The sequence below is a fragment of the Diabrotica virgifera genome, chromosome 4 (assembly GCF_917563875.1).
Source record: "Diabrotica virgifera virgifera chromosome 4, PGI_DIABVI_V3a".
Taxonomy (NCBI): domain Eukaryota; kingdom Metazoa; phylum Arthropoda; class Insecta; order Coleoptera; family Chrysomelidae; genus Diabrotica; species Diabrotica virgifera.
In genome coordinates this window covers 161,092,754-161,113,485 of record NC_065446.1, presented here as the reverse complement: position 1 = coordinate 161,113,485, position 20,732 = coordinate 161,092,754, and the positions used below count along the sequence as shown (strand labels likewise).

Genomic DNA, 20,732 nt, shown 5'->3' with positions numbered 1-20,732 from the left:
ACGCTCAAAATGGTGTGACTTTTTTCTGAACATTATGTGGACCATATAGAACAATTTGGTGTTGGAGGATAACTTTCACTTTGGATGTCTGGGTTTGGGTCTAACTATACCATACTAATAATAGACAATTTCAACTACCTATTCCCAAATTTTCATCCTTCCTTTATTTTTTTTTTGGGTCAGATTGTTCTTTGATCGGGCTACTAGGTTCGACGCACTAATTATTATTTTATTTTTTGTTTTTTCCACGATCTGCGCTTAATTATTAATAAAAATTTAATCAATAGTAAAAACTAAAGCAAATAGCAAAACAACGGACGTTAATGTACACAAAGGATTATTTGTAATTTATCTACGTAAGTAGACTTTTGATTGGGGGCAAATATCTACGACACCAGTCATTTTAGAGCCAGAATAAGTTATTTCTTTTTGAAGGAAATTTAATTTATGATAATTTAAGAAATATAAAAGAAAATGTTTTGCCCCAATAATAGCATAAAACTTATGCTATTGTTCCCTATGTCTCCCTATTATTTAATAATAGGGGGACTAAGTAATATCAATAACTCTGATAGAGCAACTGGTTAAATTTTTAAAAGTTAGTTAAGGTCAAATTATTATTTTCTTCAAGTGTAGATACCTACTTATATTGTTCATCAAATTTGAAAAATTATTCATATATCCGTTTTTGATCTACATATAATAAATTTTCGATTTTGTTTTTAAATTTTCAACCTCGGTATCTCAGCAACGAGATCTTTAAGGGTTTATGTTCAAATATCAAAATCCTCGAGAATTCCCTCTCTAGTAGAGCGTTATCGGTCGAATATAGAAACACTCTGTATATATCGAGTTATATTTACCATTAAAGTAGGTATATCTCAAATAACAAAGCAAATACAATACGAACCTTTTCTGTAGAGTTTCTCTTTCTGATTTCAGAAACGATCCATGGTAGCATAGAGCTGGAAAATCGTCTATCCATGGCAGTGAAACCCTGGTACGTCACTGGAATCAGCTTCATTTTTAACTTCAGTCAAAACATCCACAAAAACAAATGCCCGGCACTTATGAAATAAATCACCTAATCACCAAATAACTTCTACAATTGTACGTACGTCATATCTGACATTTATTTAATCACAATATTGTAGGTTACCTTTAGCACATTGCGCATCTCATAAGGGCATTCCGTATTGATCGTAGCAAAAAACGCGCGGAGCTCACGGCTAGTTAAAATGTACGCTAAAAATGCAAAGCAGAAATTTATTGTAACAAAATCAATTAGTAGATACCTAGGCAATAGCAAGAGCAAGGTTGAACTATTCACACGACGATTACGGAATATTTAGAATTATTGTATGCTGTTGTTTACTTTTGACTTTGGTGTTGCGGTTTTGTGATTGGAAGGTTGTAATTACTGATTTTAAAAGCAATTAACGAGAAATTTATATATTTAGATATTTATATATATATATATATATATATAACAAGGAGAGGTTAACGCGAGTTAATAAATATCGGCATGGCTCGCAACAATGAAAATACAAAATATGCATAAGATGGAATGCAACCACAGACACGTGTTTCTGACTTATTAGTCGTCATCAGTATGGTATAGCCAAACAGGAGCAACGCAACCAATTTGTGGCTGTAATGTTAGAAGGCCCTTAGGATTCGAGAGCAACAACTAACACATCCACGGAGGAAGCTACAGCTACCTGAGGAAAGTAATGCCAAACGTTTAAAACGTTTTAAGATCAAACAAGGAGAGGTTAACGCGAGTTAATAAATATCGGCATGGCTCGCAACAATGAAAATACAAAATATGCATAAGATGGAATGCAACCACAGACACGTGTTTCTGACTTATTAGTCGTCATCAGTATGGTATAGCCAAACAGGAGCAACGCAACCAATTTGTGGCTGTAATGTTAGAAGGCCATTAGGATTCGAGAGCAACAACTAACACATCCACGGAGGAAGCTACAGCTACCTGAGGAAAGTAATGCCAAACGTTTAAAACGTTTTAAGATCAAACAAGGAGAGGTTAACGCGAGTTAATAAATATCGGCATGGCTCGCAACAATGAAAATACAAAATATGCATAAGATGGAATGCAACCACAGACACGTGTTTCTGACTTATTAGTCGTCATCAGTATGGTATAGCCAAACAGGAGCAACGCAACCAATTTGTGGCTGTAATGTTAGAAGGCCCTTAGGATTCGAGAGCAACAACTAACACATCCACGGAGGAAGCTACAGCTACCTGAGGAAAGTAATGCCAAACGTTTAAAACGTTTTAAGATCAAACAAGGAGAGGTTAACGCGAGTTAATAAATATCGGCATGGCTCGCAACAATGAAAATACAAAATATGCATAAGATGGAATGCAACCACAGACACGTGTTTCTGACTTATTAGTCGTCATCAGTATGGTATAGCCAAACAGGAGCAACGCAACCAATTTGTGGCTGTAATGTTAGAAGGCCCTTAGGATTCGAGAGCAACAACTAACACATCCACGGAGGAAGCTACAGCTACCTGAGGAAAGTAATGCCAAACGTTTAAAACGTTTTAAGATCAAACAAGGAGAGGTTAACGCGAGTTAATAAATATCGGCATGGCTCGCAACAATGAAAATACAAAATATGCATAAGATGGAATGCAACCACAGACACGTGTTTCTGACTTATTAGTCGTCATCAGTATGGTATAGCCAAACAGGAGCAACGCAACCAATTTGTGGCTGTAATGTTAGAAGGCCCTTAGGATTCGAGAGCAACAACTAACACATCCACGGAGGAAGCTACAGCTACCTGAGGAAAGTAATGCCAAACGTTTAAAACGTTTTAAGATCAAACAAGGAGAGGTTAACGCGAGTTAATAAATATCGGCATGGCTCGCAACAATGAAAATACAAAATATGCATAAGATGGAATGCAACCACAGACACGTGTTTCTGACTTATTAGTCGTCATCAGTATGGTATAGCCAAACAGGAGCAACGCAACCAATTTGTGGCTGTAATGTTAGAAGGCCCTTAGGATTCGAGAGCAACAACTAACACATCCACGGAGGAAGCTACAGCTACCTGAGGAAAGTAATGCCAAACGTTTAAAACGTTTTAAGATCAAACAAGGAGAGGTTAACGCGAGTTAATAAATATCGGCATGGCTCGCAACAATGAAAATACAAAATATGCATAAGATGGAATGCAACCACAGACACGTGTTTCTGACTTATTAGTCGTCATCAGTATGGTATAGCCAAACAGGAGCAACGCAACCAATTTGTGGCTGTAATGTTAGAAGGCCCTTAGGATTCGAGAGCAACAACTAACACATCCACGGAGGAAGCTACAGCTACCTGAGGAAAGTAATGCCAAACGTTTAAAACGTTTTACGATCAAACAAGGAGAGGTTAACGCGAGTTAATAAATATCGGCATGGCTCGCAACAATGAAAATACAAAATATGCATAAGATGGAATGCAACCACAGACACGTGTTTCTGACTTATTAGTCGTCATCAGTATGGTATAGCCAAACAGGAGCAACGCAACCAATTTGTGGCTGTAATGTTAGAAGGCCCTTAGGATTCGAGAGCAACAACTAACACATCCACGGAGGAAGCTACAGCTACCTGAGGAAAGTAATGCCAAACGTTTAAAACGTTTTAAGATCAAACAAGGAGAGGTTAACGCGAGTTAATAAATATCGGCATGGCTCGCAACAATGAAAATACAAAATATGCATAAGATGGAATGCAACCACAGACACGTGTTTCTGACTTATTAGTCGTCATCAGTATGGTATAGCCAAACAGGAGCAACGCAACCAATTTGTGGCTGTAATGTTAGAAGGCCCTTAGGATTCGAGAGCAACAACTAACACATCCACGGAGGAAGCTACAGCTACCTGAGGAAAGTAATGCCAAACGTTTAAAACGTTTTAAGATCAAACAAGGAGAGGTTAACGCGAGTTAATAAATATCGGCATGGCTGATATTTATTAACTCGCGTTAACCTCTCCTTGTTTGATCTTAAAACGTTTTAAACGTTTGGCATTACTTTCCTCAGGTAGCTGTAGCTTCCTCCGTGGATGTGTTAGTTGTTGCTCTCGAATCCTAAGGGCCTTCTAACATTACAGCCACAAATTGGTTGCGTTGCTCCTGTTTGGCTATACCATACTGATGACGACTAATAAGTCAGAAACACGTGTCTGTGGTTGCATTCCATCTTATGCATATTTTGTATTTTCATTGTTGCGAGCCATGCCGATATTTATTAACTCGCGTTAACCTCTCCTTGTTTGATCTTAAAACGTTTTAAACGTTTGGCATTACTTTCCTCAGGTAGCTGTAGCTTCCTCCGTGGATGTGTTAGTTGTTGCTCTCGAATCCTAAGGGCCTTCTAACATTACAGCCACAAATTGGTTGCGTTGCTCCTGTTTGGCTATACCATACTGATGACGACTAATAAGTCAGAAACACGTGTCTGTGGTTGCATTCCATCTTATGCATATTTTGTATTTTCATTGTTGCGAGCCATGCCGATATTTATTAACTCGCGTTAACCTCTCCTTGTTTGATCTTAAAACGTTTTAAACGTTTGGCATTACTTTCCTCAGGTAGCTGTAGCTTCCTCCGTGGATGTGTTAGTTGTTGCTCTCGAATCCTAAGGGCCTTCTAACATTACAGCCACAAATTGGTTGCGTTGCTCCTGTTTGGCTATACCATACTGATGACGACTAATAAGTCAGAAACACGTGTCTGTGGTTGCATTCCATCTTATGCATATTTTGTATTTTCATTGTTGCGAGCCATGCCGATATTTATTAACTCGCGTTAACCTCTCCTTGTTTGATCTTAAAACGTTTTAAACGTTTGGCATTACTTTCCTCAGGTAGCTGTAGCTTCCTCCGTGGATGTGTTAGTTGTTGCTCTCGAATCCTAAGGGCCTTCTAACATTACAGCCACAAATTGGTTGCGTTGCTCCTGTTTGGCTATACCATACTGATGACGACTAATAAGTCAGAAACACGTGTCTGTGGTTGCATTCCATCTTATGCATATTTTGTATTTTCATTGTTGCGAGCCATGCCGATATTTATTAACTCGCGTTAACCTCTCCTTGTTTGATCTTAAAACGTTTTAAACGTTTGGCATTACTTTCCTCAGGTAGCTGTAGCTTCCTCCGTGGATGTGTTAGTTGTTGCTCTCGAATCCTAAGGGCCTTCTAACATTACAGCCACAAATTGGTTGCGTTGCTCCTGTTTGGCTATACCATACTGATGACGACTAATAAGTCAGAAACACGTGTCTGTGGTTGCATTCCATCTTATGCATATTTTGTATTTTCATTGTTGCGAGCCATGCCGATATTTATTAACTCGCGTTAACCTCTCCTTGTTTGATCTTAAAACGTTTTAAACGTTTGGCATTACTTTCCTCAGGTAGCTGTAGCTTCCTCCGTGGATGTGTTAGTTGTTGCTCTCGAATCCTAAGGGCCTTCTAACATTACAGCCACAAATTGGTTGCGTTGCTCCTGTTTGGCTATACCATACTGATGACGACTAATAAGTCAGAAACACGTGTCTGTGGTTGCATTCCATCTTATGCATATTTTGTATTTTCATTGTTGCGAGCCATGCCGATATTTATTAACTCGCGTTAACCTCTCCTTGTTTGATCTTAAAACGTTTTAAACGTTTGGCATTACTTTCCTCAGGTAGCTGTAGCTTCCTCCGTGGATGTGTTAGTTGTTGCTCTCGAATCCTAAGGGCCTTCTAACATTACAGCCACAAATTGGTTGCGTTGCTCCTGTTTGGCTATACCATACTGATGACGACTAATAAGTCAGAAACACGTGTCTGTGGTTGCATTCCATCTTATGCATATTTTGTATTTTCATTGTTGCGAGCCATGCCGATATTTATTAACTCGCGTTAACCTCTCCTTGTTTGATCTTAAAACGTTTTAAACGTTTGGCATTACTTTCCTCAGGTAGCTGTAGCTTCCTCCGTGGATGTGTTAGTTGTTGCTCTCGAATCCTAAGGGCCTTCTAACATTACAGCCACAAATTGGTTGCGTTGCTCCTGTTTGGCTATACCATACTGATGACGACTAATAAGTCAGAAACACGTGTCTGTGGTTGCATTCCATCTTATGCATATTTTGTATTTTCATTGTTGCGAGCCATGCCGATATTTATTAACTCGCGTTAACCTCTCCTTGTTTGATCTTAAAACGTTTTAAACGTTTGGCATTACTTTCCTCAGGTAGCTGTAGCTTCCTCCGTGGATGTGTTAGTTGTTGCTCTCGAATCCTAAGGGCCTTCTAACATTACAGCCACAAATTGGTTGCGTTGCTCCTGTTTGGCTATACCATACTGATGACGACTAATAAGTCAGAAACACGTGTCTGTGGTTGCATTCCATCTTATGCATATTTTGTATTTTCATTGTTGCGAGCCATGCCGATATTTATTAACTCGCGTTAACCTCTCCTTGTTTGATCTTAAAACGTTTTAAACGTTTGGCATTACTTTCCTCAGGTAGCTGTAGCTTCCTCCGTGGATGTGTTAGTTGTTGCTCTCGAATCCTAAGGGCCTTCTAACATTACAGCCACAAATTGGTTGCGTTGCTCCTGTTTGGCTATACCATACTGATGACGACTAATAAGTCAGAAACACGTGTCTGTGGTTGCATTCCATCTTATGCATATTTTGTATATATATATATATATATATATATATATATATATATATATATATATATATATATATAATATATATATATATATATATATATATATATATATATATATATATATATATATAGGTATTTATTATATACAGGGTGTTTCTAATAATGAGAGTTTATTCTATAAACATATATGCCCGTAAATTCTTCGTTTTAGAGGTTCGGGGCCTTGAAATTTTTCTTACAAACTGACGATTTACTTATTGCTCTAAAACCAGTTTGCAAATGTTTTGACATGGGTGCAAAAGTTAACAATTCTGCATACCCTCCATTTTAGAAAAATGGAGAGGAATACCCCCTGTCGTAGGTGAAAAATATACATTCAAAATAAGTCCGGAATTGGATAAAATGAGAATTTCTAAACAACTTTTGTTCTATAGAGTTTTTTCACTAAGTCAATACTTTTCGAGTTATTTGCGAGTGAATATATTCATGTTTAACAAAATAAACATGTTTTTGGGCGGTTTTTCGGAGATAACTCAAAAAGTAAGTATTTTAGCGAAAAAAATATTCTTAGCAAAAATATAGCCCATCAAAAATTTAAAAAAAATGGTGTATACATGAGGTCTGTAGACCCAGTAGAAGCAGAGTTGCAGCTAATGAAAAGTAGATTCTTCTTCGTCAAATTCCAAATCGAATATTTCAATGTGAAATAACCCAAATTCCCCTTTTAGGGGAAAATTCATTTTAACTTTTTTAAAGTGTTTAAAAAAAGGTTTATTTTTGTTTTTAAAAAAAACTTTTTTTTAATATTAAAAGTAAGTAAATTACGCTCCAAATATTGTTGGTCCCTTTTATTTTTTGGTAAAAAAATCGCGAAAATCACCCCCTAATTAGCATCACTTATACGTTTTAATATTACCACTTCACAAGTTACTTTGTCTATGTATTATTTATATGATCTGTAAGTTTCATCGGTAAAAAAGTGCTTCGTTTTAAAAAAGTAGTTGTAGTTAAAATGGCTTGAACGAGTAACTAATCACGAGTTAGTAGATAGACAACCTGCGTTCTGGCGCATCCCCTAAATCGCAACCCTTAAATATTAATAAATGCCAAACGGCTTAACGTAGGATGACGTGTGACGTATCGTTGGAAAGGGGATGAAAAGGGGGGTTGAACGCAGTATGTGGCGTGCGCATCGGAATATGCCAAAAGGGCATTACGTCATATCTTCTTTTCTATTGGTCCGATTTTGACGTAAGAGGGCTCGTCGGAACGGGGAGGGGGGTAACAAATAAGTTGAGACAAAAAAACAAAGATGGCGCCAGTGCCAAAAGGGCATTACGTCATATCTTCTTTTCTATTGGTCCGATTTTGACGTAAGAGGGCTCGTCGGAACGTGGAGGGGGTAACGAATAAGTTGAGACAAAAAACAAAGATGGCGGCAGTGCCAAAACGGCATTACAGCATATCTTTGTTGCTATTGGTCCGATTGTGACGTATGGAGTGTCAAATGAAAGCGGCGGTGACACAGAAGCCAACTGTCAATTCTTCTTCTGTCAACGTTCAATATTAACTGTCAATTCTTCTTCTTTTCCGTATAGTGCCTAACAGAACATGACATTTGACGTATGACGTGACATTTATGTGTGACGTGGCAAAGCGCTGACATTCGACGCAGAACGTGACATTTGACGTAGATATGTGACATTGTTCAGTTTTCCGTCCGACATTTGACGCAGAACGTGGCATTTATGAGACATTGTGACACTGAACATGTTCAGTATTGATATGAATCCCACCGAGTACATACATAGGGTTATGGAATTTCAAACTAAACTTAATCAGTTAAATAAAGATATTAAATCATATGAGGATATAAAACAAATTAAAAGACATTTCGATAGTCTGCATATTGAGGACAAAACGTGGAAGCCTGAAGAGTTGAATTTACAGCAGCAGCAGCAAGGTCTTTACGCTTTTAGAAAACTACCACAAGCTACATATCCATTGAGACGTATTCAGCCTACACCATGGGTGCCAGCAACAACACCAGCGAGTATGTGAAAAGTGAAATAGACAATGTCTTTGCAATGTCTTGTGTAATATTAGCATCTATATTTATCTTAATTATAAAAATTATGTTTGAAATTGTAAAGAGAAAATTTGAATCTTCATGTAATATAAGACTTGATCAGTAAATAAGGTGTTTAAATAAAAAAGCAAAAATCTCTCTCTAAAAATATTTATTTATACATAGAAAAATTACAATGGTAATATTGTGGTGACATTGTACGTATATCAAAGGCAAAACATTTCTTTGAAAAGGCCTACACGCCCAATTGGACTACAGAATTATTTAGAATTGTACAAGTTAAGATAACGAATCCTATAACGTATTTGCTCGAAGACATGCAAGGTACACTGATTAGCGGCGGGTTTTACGAAGAAGAATTACAGAAAACAAAAAATCCCGACATTTACTTGGTTGAAAAAGTACTTAGACGAAAAGGCAATAAAATGTATGTTAAATGGTTAGGATTGGATAGCAAACACAACAGTTGGATTACTAGTTCAGATGTAGTTTAAGGATCTATATTTCGATACGCCGCGTAGACATACATTTTTTAGAAAATGCTGACAATTACACGCAAAGAGTGGGGGATTGAAAAAGTATAAATTCTCTCAGCAACCATCCGTCACATTCAGTTTGAGTTTCTCCAACCGACTTGTGTATTCAGTTGCAACAGCAGTACTATGGCTTCTCAAGATAGCGGATACGAAAGTGAAGAGACAATTATCTACGACGCTGAATTAGATCGAGTACTGGAAAAATATGAAGAAGCTGCCAAAGATGAACCATATTATTTATTGGAAACTACCTATCCAATAGGATGTTTTCACATAAAAATTGGTCTATCTCCAGCTCGACAGTTTTCTCCATCCATTATTCTGTACCAACATGGTAAATGTACAAGAATCAGTTTAAACACATTCGAGTGGACTACCCTAATTGAGATGTTTATACAAATTATGGAAGAATTTTTCATACCACCTTTGCCGACCTATGCCGATGAGTATGATCCAATCGAATTTGAGTGTGGTGATTTCTGCAAACTAAGACAATTGGTAATGGAAAATGTAAAGTTCCTGACTATCGAGAAACATGGAATCGAATATTATTTATGTGAAGATGATGTAAGCCAGATCCTGAGAGCAAACATTGATTTAGTGTCTCAACGAGTGTCGTTATTGGACAATTTACAGTTTTTTTCGTATTATAGAAATGTTGTATACTTTATTCAGCAAAATTGTCATATGAGTAACAGTTTATATAGTCGACTTCACGCTTTAACTGCGTTTTGTGGAATTTTTCCAGATACTTTGTTAAGTCAAGCTTTGAATGAATATGTATGGTATTATAGCAATAAAGTTGTAAATGATTTGGATAATTGTTAATAAATAATATTAATAAAATATGTTGTCTTTTATTTTTTTGACTTTAGAGAGTGTAACAGAGGTTATCAGCGGTCAGCAGAGGGTAGCAGAGCGCAGCAGAGGGTAGCAGAGGGTCACAGAGGATAACAGAGGCTAGCAGAGGGTACCAGAGACGTACAGACGTCATCAGAGACAAGCTAACAGAAGGCACAGACGATCACAGAGCGGTATAAGGGGTCAGCAGAGTGTAGCAGAGCGGAGCAGAAGGTAATAGAGATTAGCAGACGGTAGCAGAGCGCAGCAGAGGATAGCAAGTCGAATGTCACGTCATTCACGTTCAAATGTCACGTTCTGCTTCGAACTTCACGTCATTCACGTCACGTCATTTACGTCCTACGTCACATGTCACGTCATTCACGTCACGTCATTCACGTTCTGCGTCGAATTTCATATAGGTAAAAAATGGGGGTTACTATACTTTCGACTACCGTGTTTCAACTACCATTCCAAGGTCACAAGCTAACGTAGGTAAGCATGCGCTAATATTTTAAATTGGTGTTCATGGTTAGGAGAGGAAAGAAAAAACAAAACTTTCTGATCTAAATAATATATTTTTAATAAAGAAATAAAGACTTAACATTATTTTTAATATAAATACAAAGTTCTAAACACAAAATACAGCTCGTTCTTTATTTTTACTCGGCGTTGTTTTATATCCTCATATGATTTAATATCTTTATTTAACTGATTAAGTTTAGTTTGAAATTCCATAACCCTATGTATGTACTCGGTGGGATTCATATCAATACTGAACATGTTCAGTGTCACAATGTCTCATAAATGCCACGTTCTGCGTCAAATGTCAGACGGAAAACTGAACAATGTCACATATCTACGTCAAATGTCACGTTCTGCGTCGAATGTCAGCGCTTTGCCACGTCACACATAAATGTCACGTCATACGTCAAATGTCACGTTCTGTTAGGCACTATACGGAAAAGAAGAAGAATTGACAGTTAATATTGAACGTTGACAGAAGAAGAATTGACAGTTGGCTTCTGTGTCACGTCCTACGCCAAATGTCACCCCATACGTCAAAATCGGACCAATGACAACAAAGATGTCGAATGTCACGTTCTGTTAGGCACTATACGGAAAAGAAGAAGAATTGACAAACGAAAAGAAGAAGAAGAATTGACAGTTGGCTTCTGTGTCGTCACCGCTTTTATTTGACACCCCATACGTCAAAATCGGACCAATAGCAACAAAGATATGCTGTAATGCCGTTTTGGCACTGCCGCCATCTTTGTTTTTTGTCTCAACTTATTCGTTACCCCCTCCCCGTTCCGACGAGCCCTCTTACGTCAAAATCGGACCAATAGAAAAGAAGATATGACGTAATGCCCTTTTGGCACTGGCGCCATCTTTGTTTTTTGTGTGTTCTTTACCCCCTCCCCGTTCCGACGAGCCCTCTTACGTCAAAATCGGACCAATAGAAAAGAAGATATGACGTAATGCCCTTTTGGCATATTCCGATGCGCACGCCACATACTGCGTTCAACCCCATTTTTCATCCCCTTTCCAACGATACGTCACACGTCATCCTACGTTAAGCCGTTTGGCATTTATTAATATTTAAGGGTTGCGATTTAGGGGATGCACCAGAACGCAGGTTGTCTATCTACTCGAGTTTAGGCAAATTTTGAACAGCCATAGCATAACCAATTTGTGTTTAACCAGAAAACAAAAAAACAAAAATATTCAGAAAAGCAAAACGTACATTTTATTACTCTTTGAGATTTTTGGTATTCCTAATTGTTTTTAAGTTAATTCCATAAACAATTACGATTTTTTCAAAATTAAAAAAAAATGTTTTATTTTAAATCCAATTTTTTTCAAAACTGAGCACTTTGAACCAATGAAACTTATAGATAATATAAACAATACATAAGAAAAAAACTTGTAAGGCGGTAATTATTAATTTTATTTAAGAAGCTAATTAAGGGGTGATTTTCGCCATTTTTTTACCAAAAAATAGAAGGGACCAACAATATTTTGAGCGTAACTCACTTACTTTTAATGTTAAAAGTTTTTTTAAAAAACAAAAATAAACCTTTTTTTAAACACTTTAAAAAAGTTGTAATGAAATTTCCCCGAAAAGTTCCCCGTTTTTTGGTTATTTCACATTGAAATATTCGATTTGGAATTTGACGAAGAAGAACCTACATTTCATTAGCTGCAACTCTGCTTCTACTGGGTCTGTAGACCTCGCGTATACACCATTTTTTTTTTAATTTTTTATAAGCTATATTTTTACTAAGAATATTTTTTTCGCTAAAATACTTACTTTTTGAGTTATCTCCGAAAAACTGTCCAAAAACATTTTTTTGTTAAAAATGAACACATTCACTCGCAAATAACTCGAAAAGTATTGACTTAGTAAAACACTCTATAGAACAAAAGTTACTTAGAATTAGTCATTTTATCCAATTCCGGACTTATTTTGAACGTATATTTTTTCACCACCGAGAAAAAAATTTTCACTCAGTATTTTCCAATTTTTGTAAAATTTAGGGGATGTAGAATTGTAAACTTTTTCTTAAATAATAATAGACAACTACCTATTGCCAAATTTTCATCCTTTGTTTATTTTTTTGGAGGTTTTCGTAAAATTTTGCGTTCCCTGATCGGGCTACATGGCTTAAGGTTTAAAGTAAAATAATCGATAATCCCGGAAAAATGTGTCCTCCTTTAATTAAAAATTTACCTGTTGCTGTCTTTTCGACAAAAATGTGACAATGTAGGTATCTGTTTCGTTTTCGTCTGGCCACCCTGTATATTCTTTAGAAAACAAATACACAAACCACAGACTGTCTGTGGCAACAGTTATGTGGTCTTTATGCAAATGTAATATGTTTCAAGTTTTATTAAATGTCTAAATAAAATAAGATAGGCCTGGATCTCGCGTACCAAAAAAAAGTTTATTAATAGCAAGCTGAAAATTTGTTAATAGCTTAACGGTGTCTAGTCAGACAAACTTTTATGCATGGGAACACTGGAATATGGGAAGTTTTAATTGTGGAACGTGATTTTAATTGTGGAACGTGTCACCCTGACAAGTTTATGATCGTGAAAACTAGCAAACAGGTTGTTTTTTTAAGTTTATTCTATAGCAAACTTTATATAATACCTATCCAGGGTAGGGATGGGAAAACCTACCGGTTTTAACCTAAAACCGGTTTTTTTACTTCGCAATAACCGGTTTACCGGTTTTTTGTCCCGGTTATAACCGGTTTTTTCTTTTTAAAGTAAAAATCGGTTATTAGGTTTTTACGGTGAATAGGATTAGCTTAGGTATTATTTTGGATCCCAATCATAATTATTATTCTCAAGTAATTATTCCAAACAAAACCATAATTCAAATTGTATTTTATAAATTATACAAATATACAAAGAAATACATACATAATAAATTTTTTTTGATGGTAGTAAAAATAAAAGATAAATTGCATTATCCAATTTATTTTTAAGTAAAATATTTATGTTGATATTATTTTTTTTAAATCCCATTTGAAAGAGTCTGGTTTTTTATAAGTTGAAATGGTTGGGTTAAATTGTATACATATTATGTATATATTAACCTTACGCTATATTATATTTAATAATAATCAATAAATATATAATAATAATAATAAAATAATAAATAAATATAATAATTAATAGAATAAAATGGTTTAATTAAAAATTGTGTTTTATTTATATTGATATTGATATTCTTTCGATAGTATCTACTAATTTTGATCACATTGATATCGAGTATCGAGTCGACTGTAGTATCGCAAACTAAAGTGCATTGTAAATGTAACATTGTAACCTATTGGATTAAAAAAACCGAAAACCGGTTTTCAGAAAAACCGGTTTTTAGAAAAACCGTTTTTTTGGCCGGTTAGAACCGCCAGGTTAAACCGTAAGCAAAAAAACCGGTATAACCGAAAACCGGTGTTTTGTCAAAAACCGCCATCCCTAATCCAGGGTAGCGAGAAAGTATGGAAACACGGTAATTTCTCGGAAACCGCTTGAACGATTTTTATAAATTTTAGTGGGCAAGGATTTTCTAATGTGGCCGATAGTATAGTGGTAATTACATTGTTGTCAGATCTTCCATTTTTCTGGAAATCTAATGAACTTTTTAATTTTAAATGGAACACCCTGTATATTTTTTGCGTTTTGAAGTGCTTAAGAAATACCGATTATTTTTAATGTAATGTTCCCTATACCTAAATATCATAATTTCGAAAATATTGCTACATTTGTTAAAAAAAAAATACAAATTATAAAAAATCCAATTTTTCAGCCCGAGTAGATATTATTTTAGGTTCTTTGTATCATTGGGAACAAAAAAGGTCTGTTGTAAGTTTCTTCTTAAGTTAAATATTTCCGAGTTATAAACAATTTAAAACTGAAAAAAAATCGAAAAATGACGATTTTCAAGGTTCAAAAACACCAGTAAAAAGATCATTTTTAAAATTAGAAAGTACCTTAATTCAAGCTCAAACCTTCTTCTATCAGATCCCTATAAGAACTTTTGGCATGCTTTATTCTAAAATATTGTTTTGTTTTTTAATATTTAATGAAGCTCATACGAGAGGATGGGCAATCGGGCATTAACAACTAAAAAATAATATTTTAAAATAAAATAAGACCAAATCACTTATCGGTATCTGATACAATAAGGTTTGAGCTTGAATTTAGGCACTCCGTAATTTCAAAAATAATATTTTTTACATGAGTTTTTGAACCTATAAAATCGTAATTTTTCGATTTTTTTCAGTATTAAATTGTTTATAATTCGGAAACGATTAACTTTTGAGGAAAATTACAAAAGACCTTTTTTGTTCCTAATGATCCAAAGAACCTAAAATAATGTCAATCCGAATCGATAAAGTTGATTTTTATAATTTGTTAATTTTTTTTTATAAATGTAGCAATAACTTCGAAATTGTGACATTTAGGTATAGATAGGGAATATAATATGAAAAATAATCAGTATTTTTTAAGGACTTTAAAACGTAAAAATTATACGGGGTGATGCATGTAAAATAAGAAAGTTTATTAGATTTCCAGAGAAACGGAAGATTTGACAACAATGTAATTACCACTATAACATCGGCCGCATTAGAAAACCCTTATCCACCAAAATTTATAAAAATCGGCAAAGCGGTTTCCGAGATATTACCGTGTTTCCATACTTTCTCGCTACCCTGTTTATGAAAAAATGTTTGTCCGACATATATGTTGGGCATTCTAATAAGTCCTACAAGTAGAACATGTCAAATGACAAAAATTATGTTGGTGGTAAATAGCAGTCTGATTTTTGCATGAGAGTTTAATGAAAGGGTAACAAATAAATTGAAAGTTTTGTCCGACAAAATACATGGGACGTGTTCGTAGTGTTACTTACGTTCGAAACCTGTCACCTGTTCCACAATTAAAACTTCCCCTGTTCCAGTCAGTGGAGGATCTACGGGGAGGGAAAAAGGAGAAACCCCCCCCCCTAACTAGATCCAAATTTAAAGAAAAAAATTTTTGAAATATAAAAATATATTAGCTGACATGAAACTTAAACCACAGACAAATTCAACCCAATAAGCACGCTAGTTAGGAAAATTAAGGGAATTTAATGCATATAACTTATTACTTATTAGTCCAGGATCCGAAGCTTTTCACCTCGCAATTTTTACAGAATGAATCGATTTGCTTGAAAATTTGAGAATAAGTAGTGGATAGTCCAAGGATCAAAATCTACATGATGCCGAAAGGCGCTTTACCATGGGGGTGGTTGCCACCCCATCTCGGGGGTGGAAATTTTTTTTTATATTTCGTCCGCAAAACTTGATAAAAACGTTGATTCTAAGCAAAAAATGTTCTATACATTTTTTTAATAAAATTAGTAGTTTTCGAGTTAGTAATAAAAAGTTAGTTTTATATCTAAAAAAAATCAATGTTTTACCAATTTACGATTCACTCCATTTTTGCCGTAGAAAAAATTTTTCAAACCTAGTTCTTGGGAATTAAATAACCTACAATTTCATATTTAAGCATTTTTTTCGTATCTCTGTTGCTAATAGTCTAAGAGCTGGGAGCGGATTTTGTGCGTGATAAGTAATATAGAAAAACTATATGGGGATATGTTGAACTAGTTGTGTACATTACTTTCCCCAACGGCCGGAAACCAGAGTGGGGGCCGAGGGTAGATATAAGGGGTCAAAGTCGCTGTTTTTATTATTTTTTTTTTGTGACGCTCTTGATAGAGATAATGCATCAAAATTTGGGAATAAGTAGGTCATGACGTAACTAATTAACTTCTCCAGGGGCGGAATCCTGCGTGTCCGACAAAGGGTGGGGGAAGGGGTGAATATAAAAATTATAATTGGGTTTTGTGACGTTCCTGATCGAGATAGTGCACCAAAATTTGGGAATAAGTAGACCATGACATAACTAAGTAAAATCCCCAGAGCCGGAAACCAGATTGGGGGACGAGGGTAGTTATAAGGGGTTAAAGTCGCGGTTTTTATTATTTTTTTGTGACGCTCATGATCGAAATAGTGCACCAAAATTTGGGAATAAGTAGGTGATGACGTACCTAAGTAAAATCTCTAGGGGTGCAACGCTGCGTGACAGAAAAAGGGGTGGGGGTAGGGGTGAATATAAAAAATATAAAGGGTTTTTTGCGACGTTCGTGATTGAGATAGTGGACCAAAATTTGGGAATAAGTAGACCATGACATTACTAAGTAAAATCCCCAGGGGCGGAACGCTGTGTGGGGAACAAATGGGTGGGGGCAGAGGTGAATATAAAAATTATACGGGTTTTTTTGTGACGTTCGTGATCGAGATAGTACACCAAAATTTGGCAATAAGTAGATCATGACATACTTAACTAAAATCTCCAGGGGAGGAACGCTTCTTGGGTATAAAGGGGTGGTGGGTAGGGTTGCCTATACAAATATAGGGGTTTTTTGTGACCTTCGTTAACGAGATAGTGTACCAAAATTTAGGAATAAGTAGATCATGAAAAAACTGGGTGAATACGCAAAATTTTTGGGTTATGCTCGCCATCGAGAATATGTCCGTAACTTGCACAATTGATTCGTTGTAGAATCAAAATCCAAAAGGGCGGACAGCTAGGTGGGGTCAGCTAGCTTTGTTAAAAACGTTGTAAAAAATGTAGAGAAAAAATTAAAATTTCTTATATTTTTCAAAAAAATTTATAACATTGATTTATGCAAATAATTATAATTATTATTCTCGAAATTTTTATTATTAGTTGATAGAAACAATGATGAAATTAGAAAAAAATTCATGGTTTTTCATTGGAAAATATAATTTTATTTACATCTACAAGTATTAAGAGGCTACATCAGTGTGTCATTAATATTAATTCGAGCGAAAGTTTTGCCGCACCGTTTTTCGAAAGTTTTGAGAAACCTTTGGCAACAGTGCGTCGGAAGTAGGTGACACTATCAAAGACGAAAGCACAATATTGTAATAATAGGCATTGTGATAACGGTGACTATTTCTCTATGGTTCCAAATGTTGTCAGTTAAGTTCGATTTCTTGTTATAGATCAACGATTTTAGTAGTTCCAATGTGACACAAAATCTAGGCATGGGATAAAAAGTTTATTCGAAAAAAGTGTAATTTTTTGTTCTTCTTTTATTTAATTATACTTACAGTAATTTCCACATACTAACATATTTTTCAAATTGGGTTGTGTACCGCCATTCTTTAATATATTACGTATATGTGTGTCAAATAACCCGACAAAATATTCAAAACAAAAGCTGCAATCTTGGAACGCGTTTTTCGTCTTGATGACGCGCTGCTTTAGCCTTTTAACATGTACAAAAATTTACTTAAAGATATACTTTATGCAATACATATAATTACTGTTACATTAGTCATCATCACCGCTAATATAATTATCATCAGACTCGTTATTATCATCATTTTCATCACTTTCACACTCAAAATCATCCATCTCATTTTCAGACTCATCTTCCCCTATAACAATATCTCGAATAGATTCTGGCAACTGTGGGCCTTTAAACCAATTAAATTTATAGGAATTATCATCAGCCAGTTTCCATCCATAATCAGTAGGAATGAGTACTGTTGGAACTGATATATGAGCATTTAGCCAAATATTATTTGTTATATATTGTGCTCTTAAAAAGTGCTCATATAATTCAACTTTACAAGGTGGAAAACTTGAGGCACCAAAGTTTTTAAGTTTTTCCTTACAAAATGGTTCATCGACATCTTTCATCTTATATTGACGGTTGAATAATTTATATCGCATAGAATTCACATCCCGAGCAACAATCTTTTTTGTGGGAGCTAAACCATATATTTGACAAATAAAAGTTTCTGTAACTCTAAAAACCTCATCTTGATCTTGATCAATATTTCCAAGGGAATAAAATGCTTTTTGGTATCTTTCTGACTTAACTAATACATTGAATGGCCTCTTTTTCCCTTTTCTATATAAACTAGGGTTATAATCGCAACCTGTTAGGGCGTGAAAACCTGCTAAAGCTTTGCATAATATTTCGCCATAATGTTTATAAATTTGACAAACATCAATGAACTTTTTTCCCTGCTACTCCACTTTCAATCCAAATTTTTGAGTTACTTTTTAAATTATGCATATTGCTTAATAAAATTATGAGTATATCAGTTTCTGGGCATTTTACTGTAATATTGGAATCTTTTTGAATTTGACAAATGTGAAAAACAATTTTGGTGTCAGCCTCTTCGTGGGCAGGACAGCTGAAATGAGGTACCACAACTTTTTCAACATTTCCAACAGCATTAACTAAAAATGTATGGCATTCGTAGAAATTAACGACAAGTTTTTTCTGTCCAATAAAGGGTGCTACTTCATTTTTCCCCAAAATGTTAAGAAAAATTTCACCAACGCTTATTTGAATTTATTATTACGCAATTCTTTCAAGAAATCTACAGGACGTTTTTGATTTGGACCTGTAATATTGAAACTGCGCTTAGCTTCATTGTTACCCCTTGAACTTCTTTCATAATTTGTTATTGAAGGTTCAAAGTATTGATCAAAGATTAAATGAATTTCTGAAGCAGTATTATTGGTTATTTTCTTTAAAACTTTTTTGGCTATGTTACCAAATGTTTGGGGTATGTCGACAAGGCAATGAAGAAGATAAAAACCGTCTATTACGTCAATCTCAGAACAGGAAGGTATTGTACCATTTGAGATATGTAGACACTCAACTAACAAAGATTTTTTGGTCTTGCAAATTGTTCCATCCATTTGGCACATAGACATTGGAACCGGTGTTATTGGATAGGTCAGAGCTTTTCCTACATCTGTATTATTAGTTAACGATATGCAAAGTAACCGACCAAACAGGTCTCTTTGAAGTCTAACTTCGTGCACCTTGTTGTTTACAACAATTTTCTTTTTTACATGAGCTGATGCAAAATTCAGAATCTTATTTTTTGCAATAGGTTGTTCAAATCGGCTTTCAGATGTTGCACACTCCTTAATAAAAGTTTCTCTCAAATTTTTACCATTTAGTTCGATATTTAAGAGTAAATCTCTTACTTCACATGTTGTTGCTTTTCCGGTTGCTATATTGAATAAACTTTTATGGTATATTTCAGTGTGTTTGAAGGGATTCATGTTTTCGTTAATAGTTCTTATAGAAGCTTTAACTTGCTTGTTTGATATAATTATTTTACTTTTTTCCAAATCAGAAGTTACATCTTGACATTGTTTTAAACCTGTACAATCTAACACGTGAGAAACGATTGTTGTATGAATGCAACTACTTTTAGCCCAACGCTGTCTAGCTGATATGGAATTAGTAAAATGTGTTACTCCAGTTAAACGATGTGCAGCATCAGCATTTAGTGTCTGTTCTAACGTTAAGTCAACGGGTATTCTCGAAAACATATTTTTTGTTATTTTAATGCCAAACATTCCCTTGTCGAATTTTACAGCAAGTTTTGGATGGGTTTTATCTAAATTTAATAAGTTATCATGATATTTACAAAGCCAACGGGAATAATTTTGATGATTGAACAGAAAAAAGATGTCATTTAATTTTGGAATTATATATTTATATGTATCAAAATCTCCTTTACGAATACTGCGCGAAAAAATTAAATAATTTTGTATTAAGTTCATTAAATTCATATAAAATTGAGCGGTATAGCCATGGTCACCAGCCAAAGTTTTCTCCTTGTACGCTATGTATTTTTTAATAAGTTTATTCTCAAAAGTAAGGGGAGATACCTTTTCAATAAAAATTGTATCAAGCAACTCACGAATGGAATCATCAATTGTTAATTGATTATCTGTCAAAAACTGATCAAAATGCAACATATGGAACGTAAGATATAGTATAGAGCAGGGGTGGGCAAAAGCCGGCCCGCGGGCCGGATCCGGCCCTTTTACTTACTTTATCCGGCCCGTTGAGAAATCCCGCAAACAATTTTTTCAAGAGCATAGGCGCAATGCTTTTTAAGTGCATTCATTTTTTTCGAATCCTG

The 20,732-nt window shown here is 35.1% G+C and overlaps 1 protein-coding gene across 1 annotated transcript in view; it reads right to left on the bottom strand.

The window, feature by feature from the left end:
• The window catches only part of LOC114330762 (TBC1 domain family member 1), a 537,565-nt gene extending 536,230 nt beyond the window's left edge, over positions 1-1,335 (bottom strand). The window contains exon 1 of the mRNA XM_050648467.1: positions 911-1,335. Coding sequence (XP_050504424.1) covers positions 911-1,024 — 114 coding nt within the window. The 5' untranslated portion in view covers positions 1,025-1,335. The remainder of the gene's footprint in view (positions 1-910) is intronic.
• Between the last annotated feature and the right edge of the window lie 19,397 nt (positions 1,336-20,732).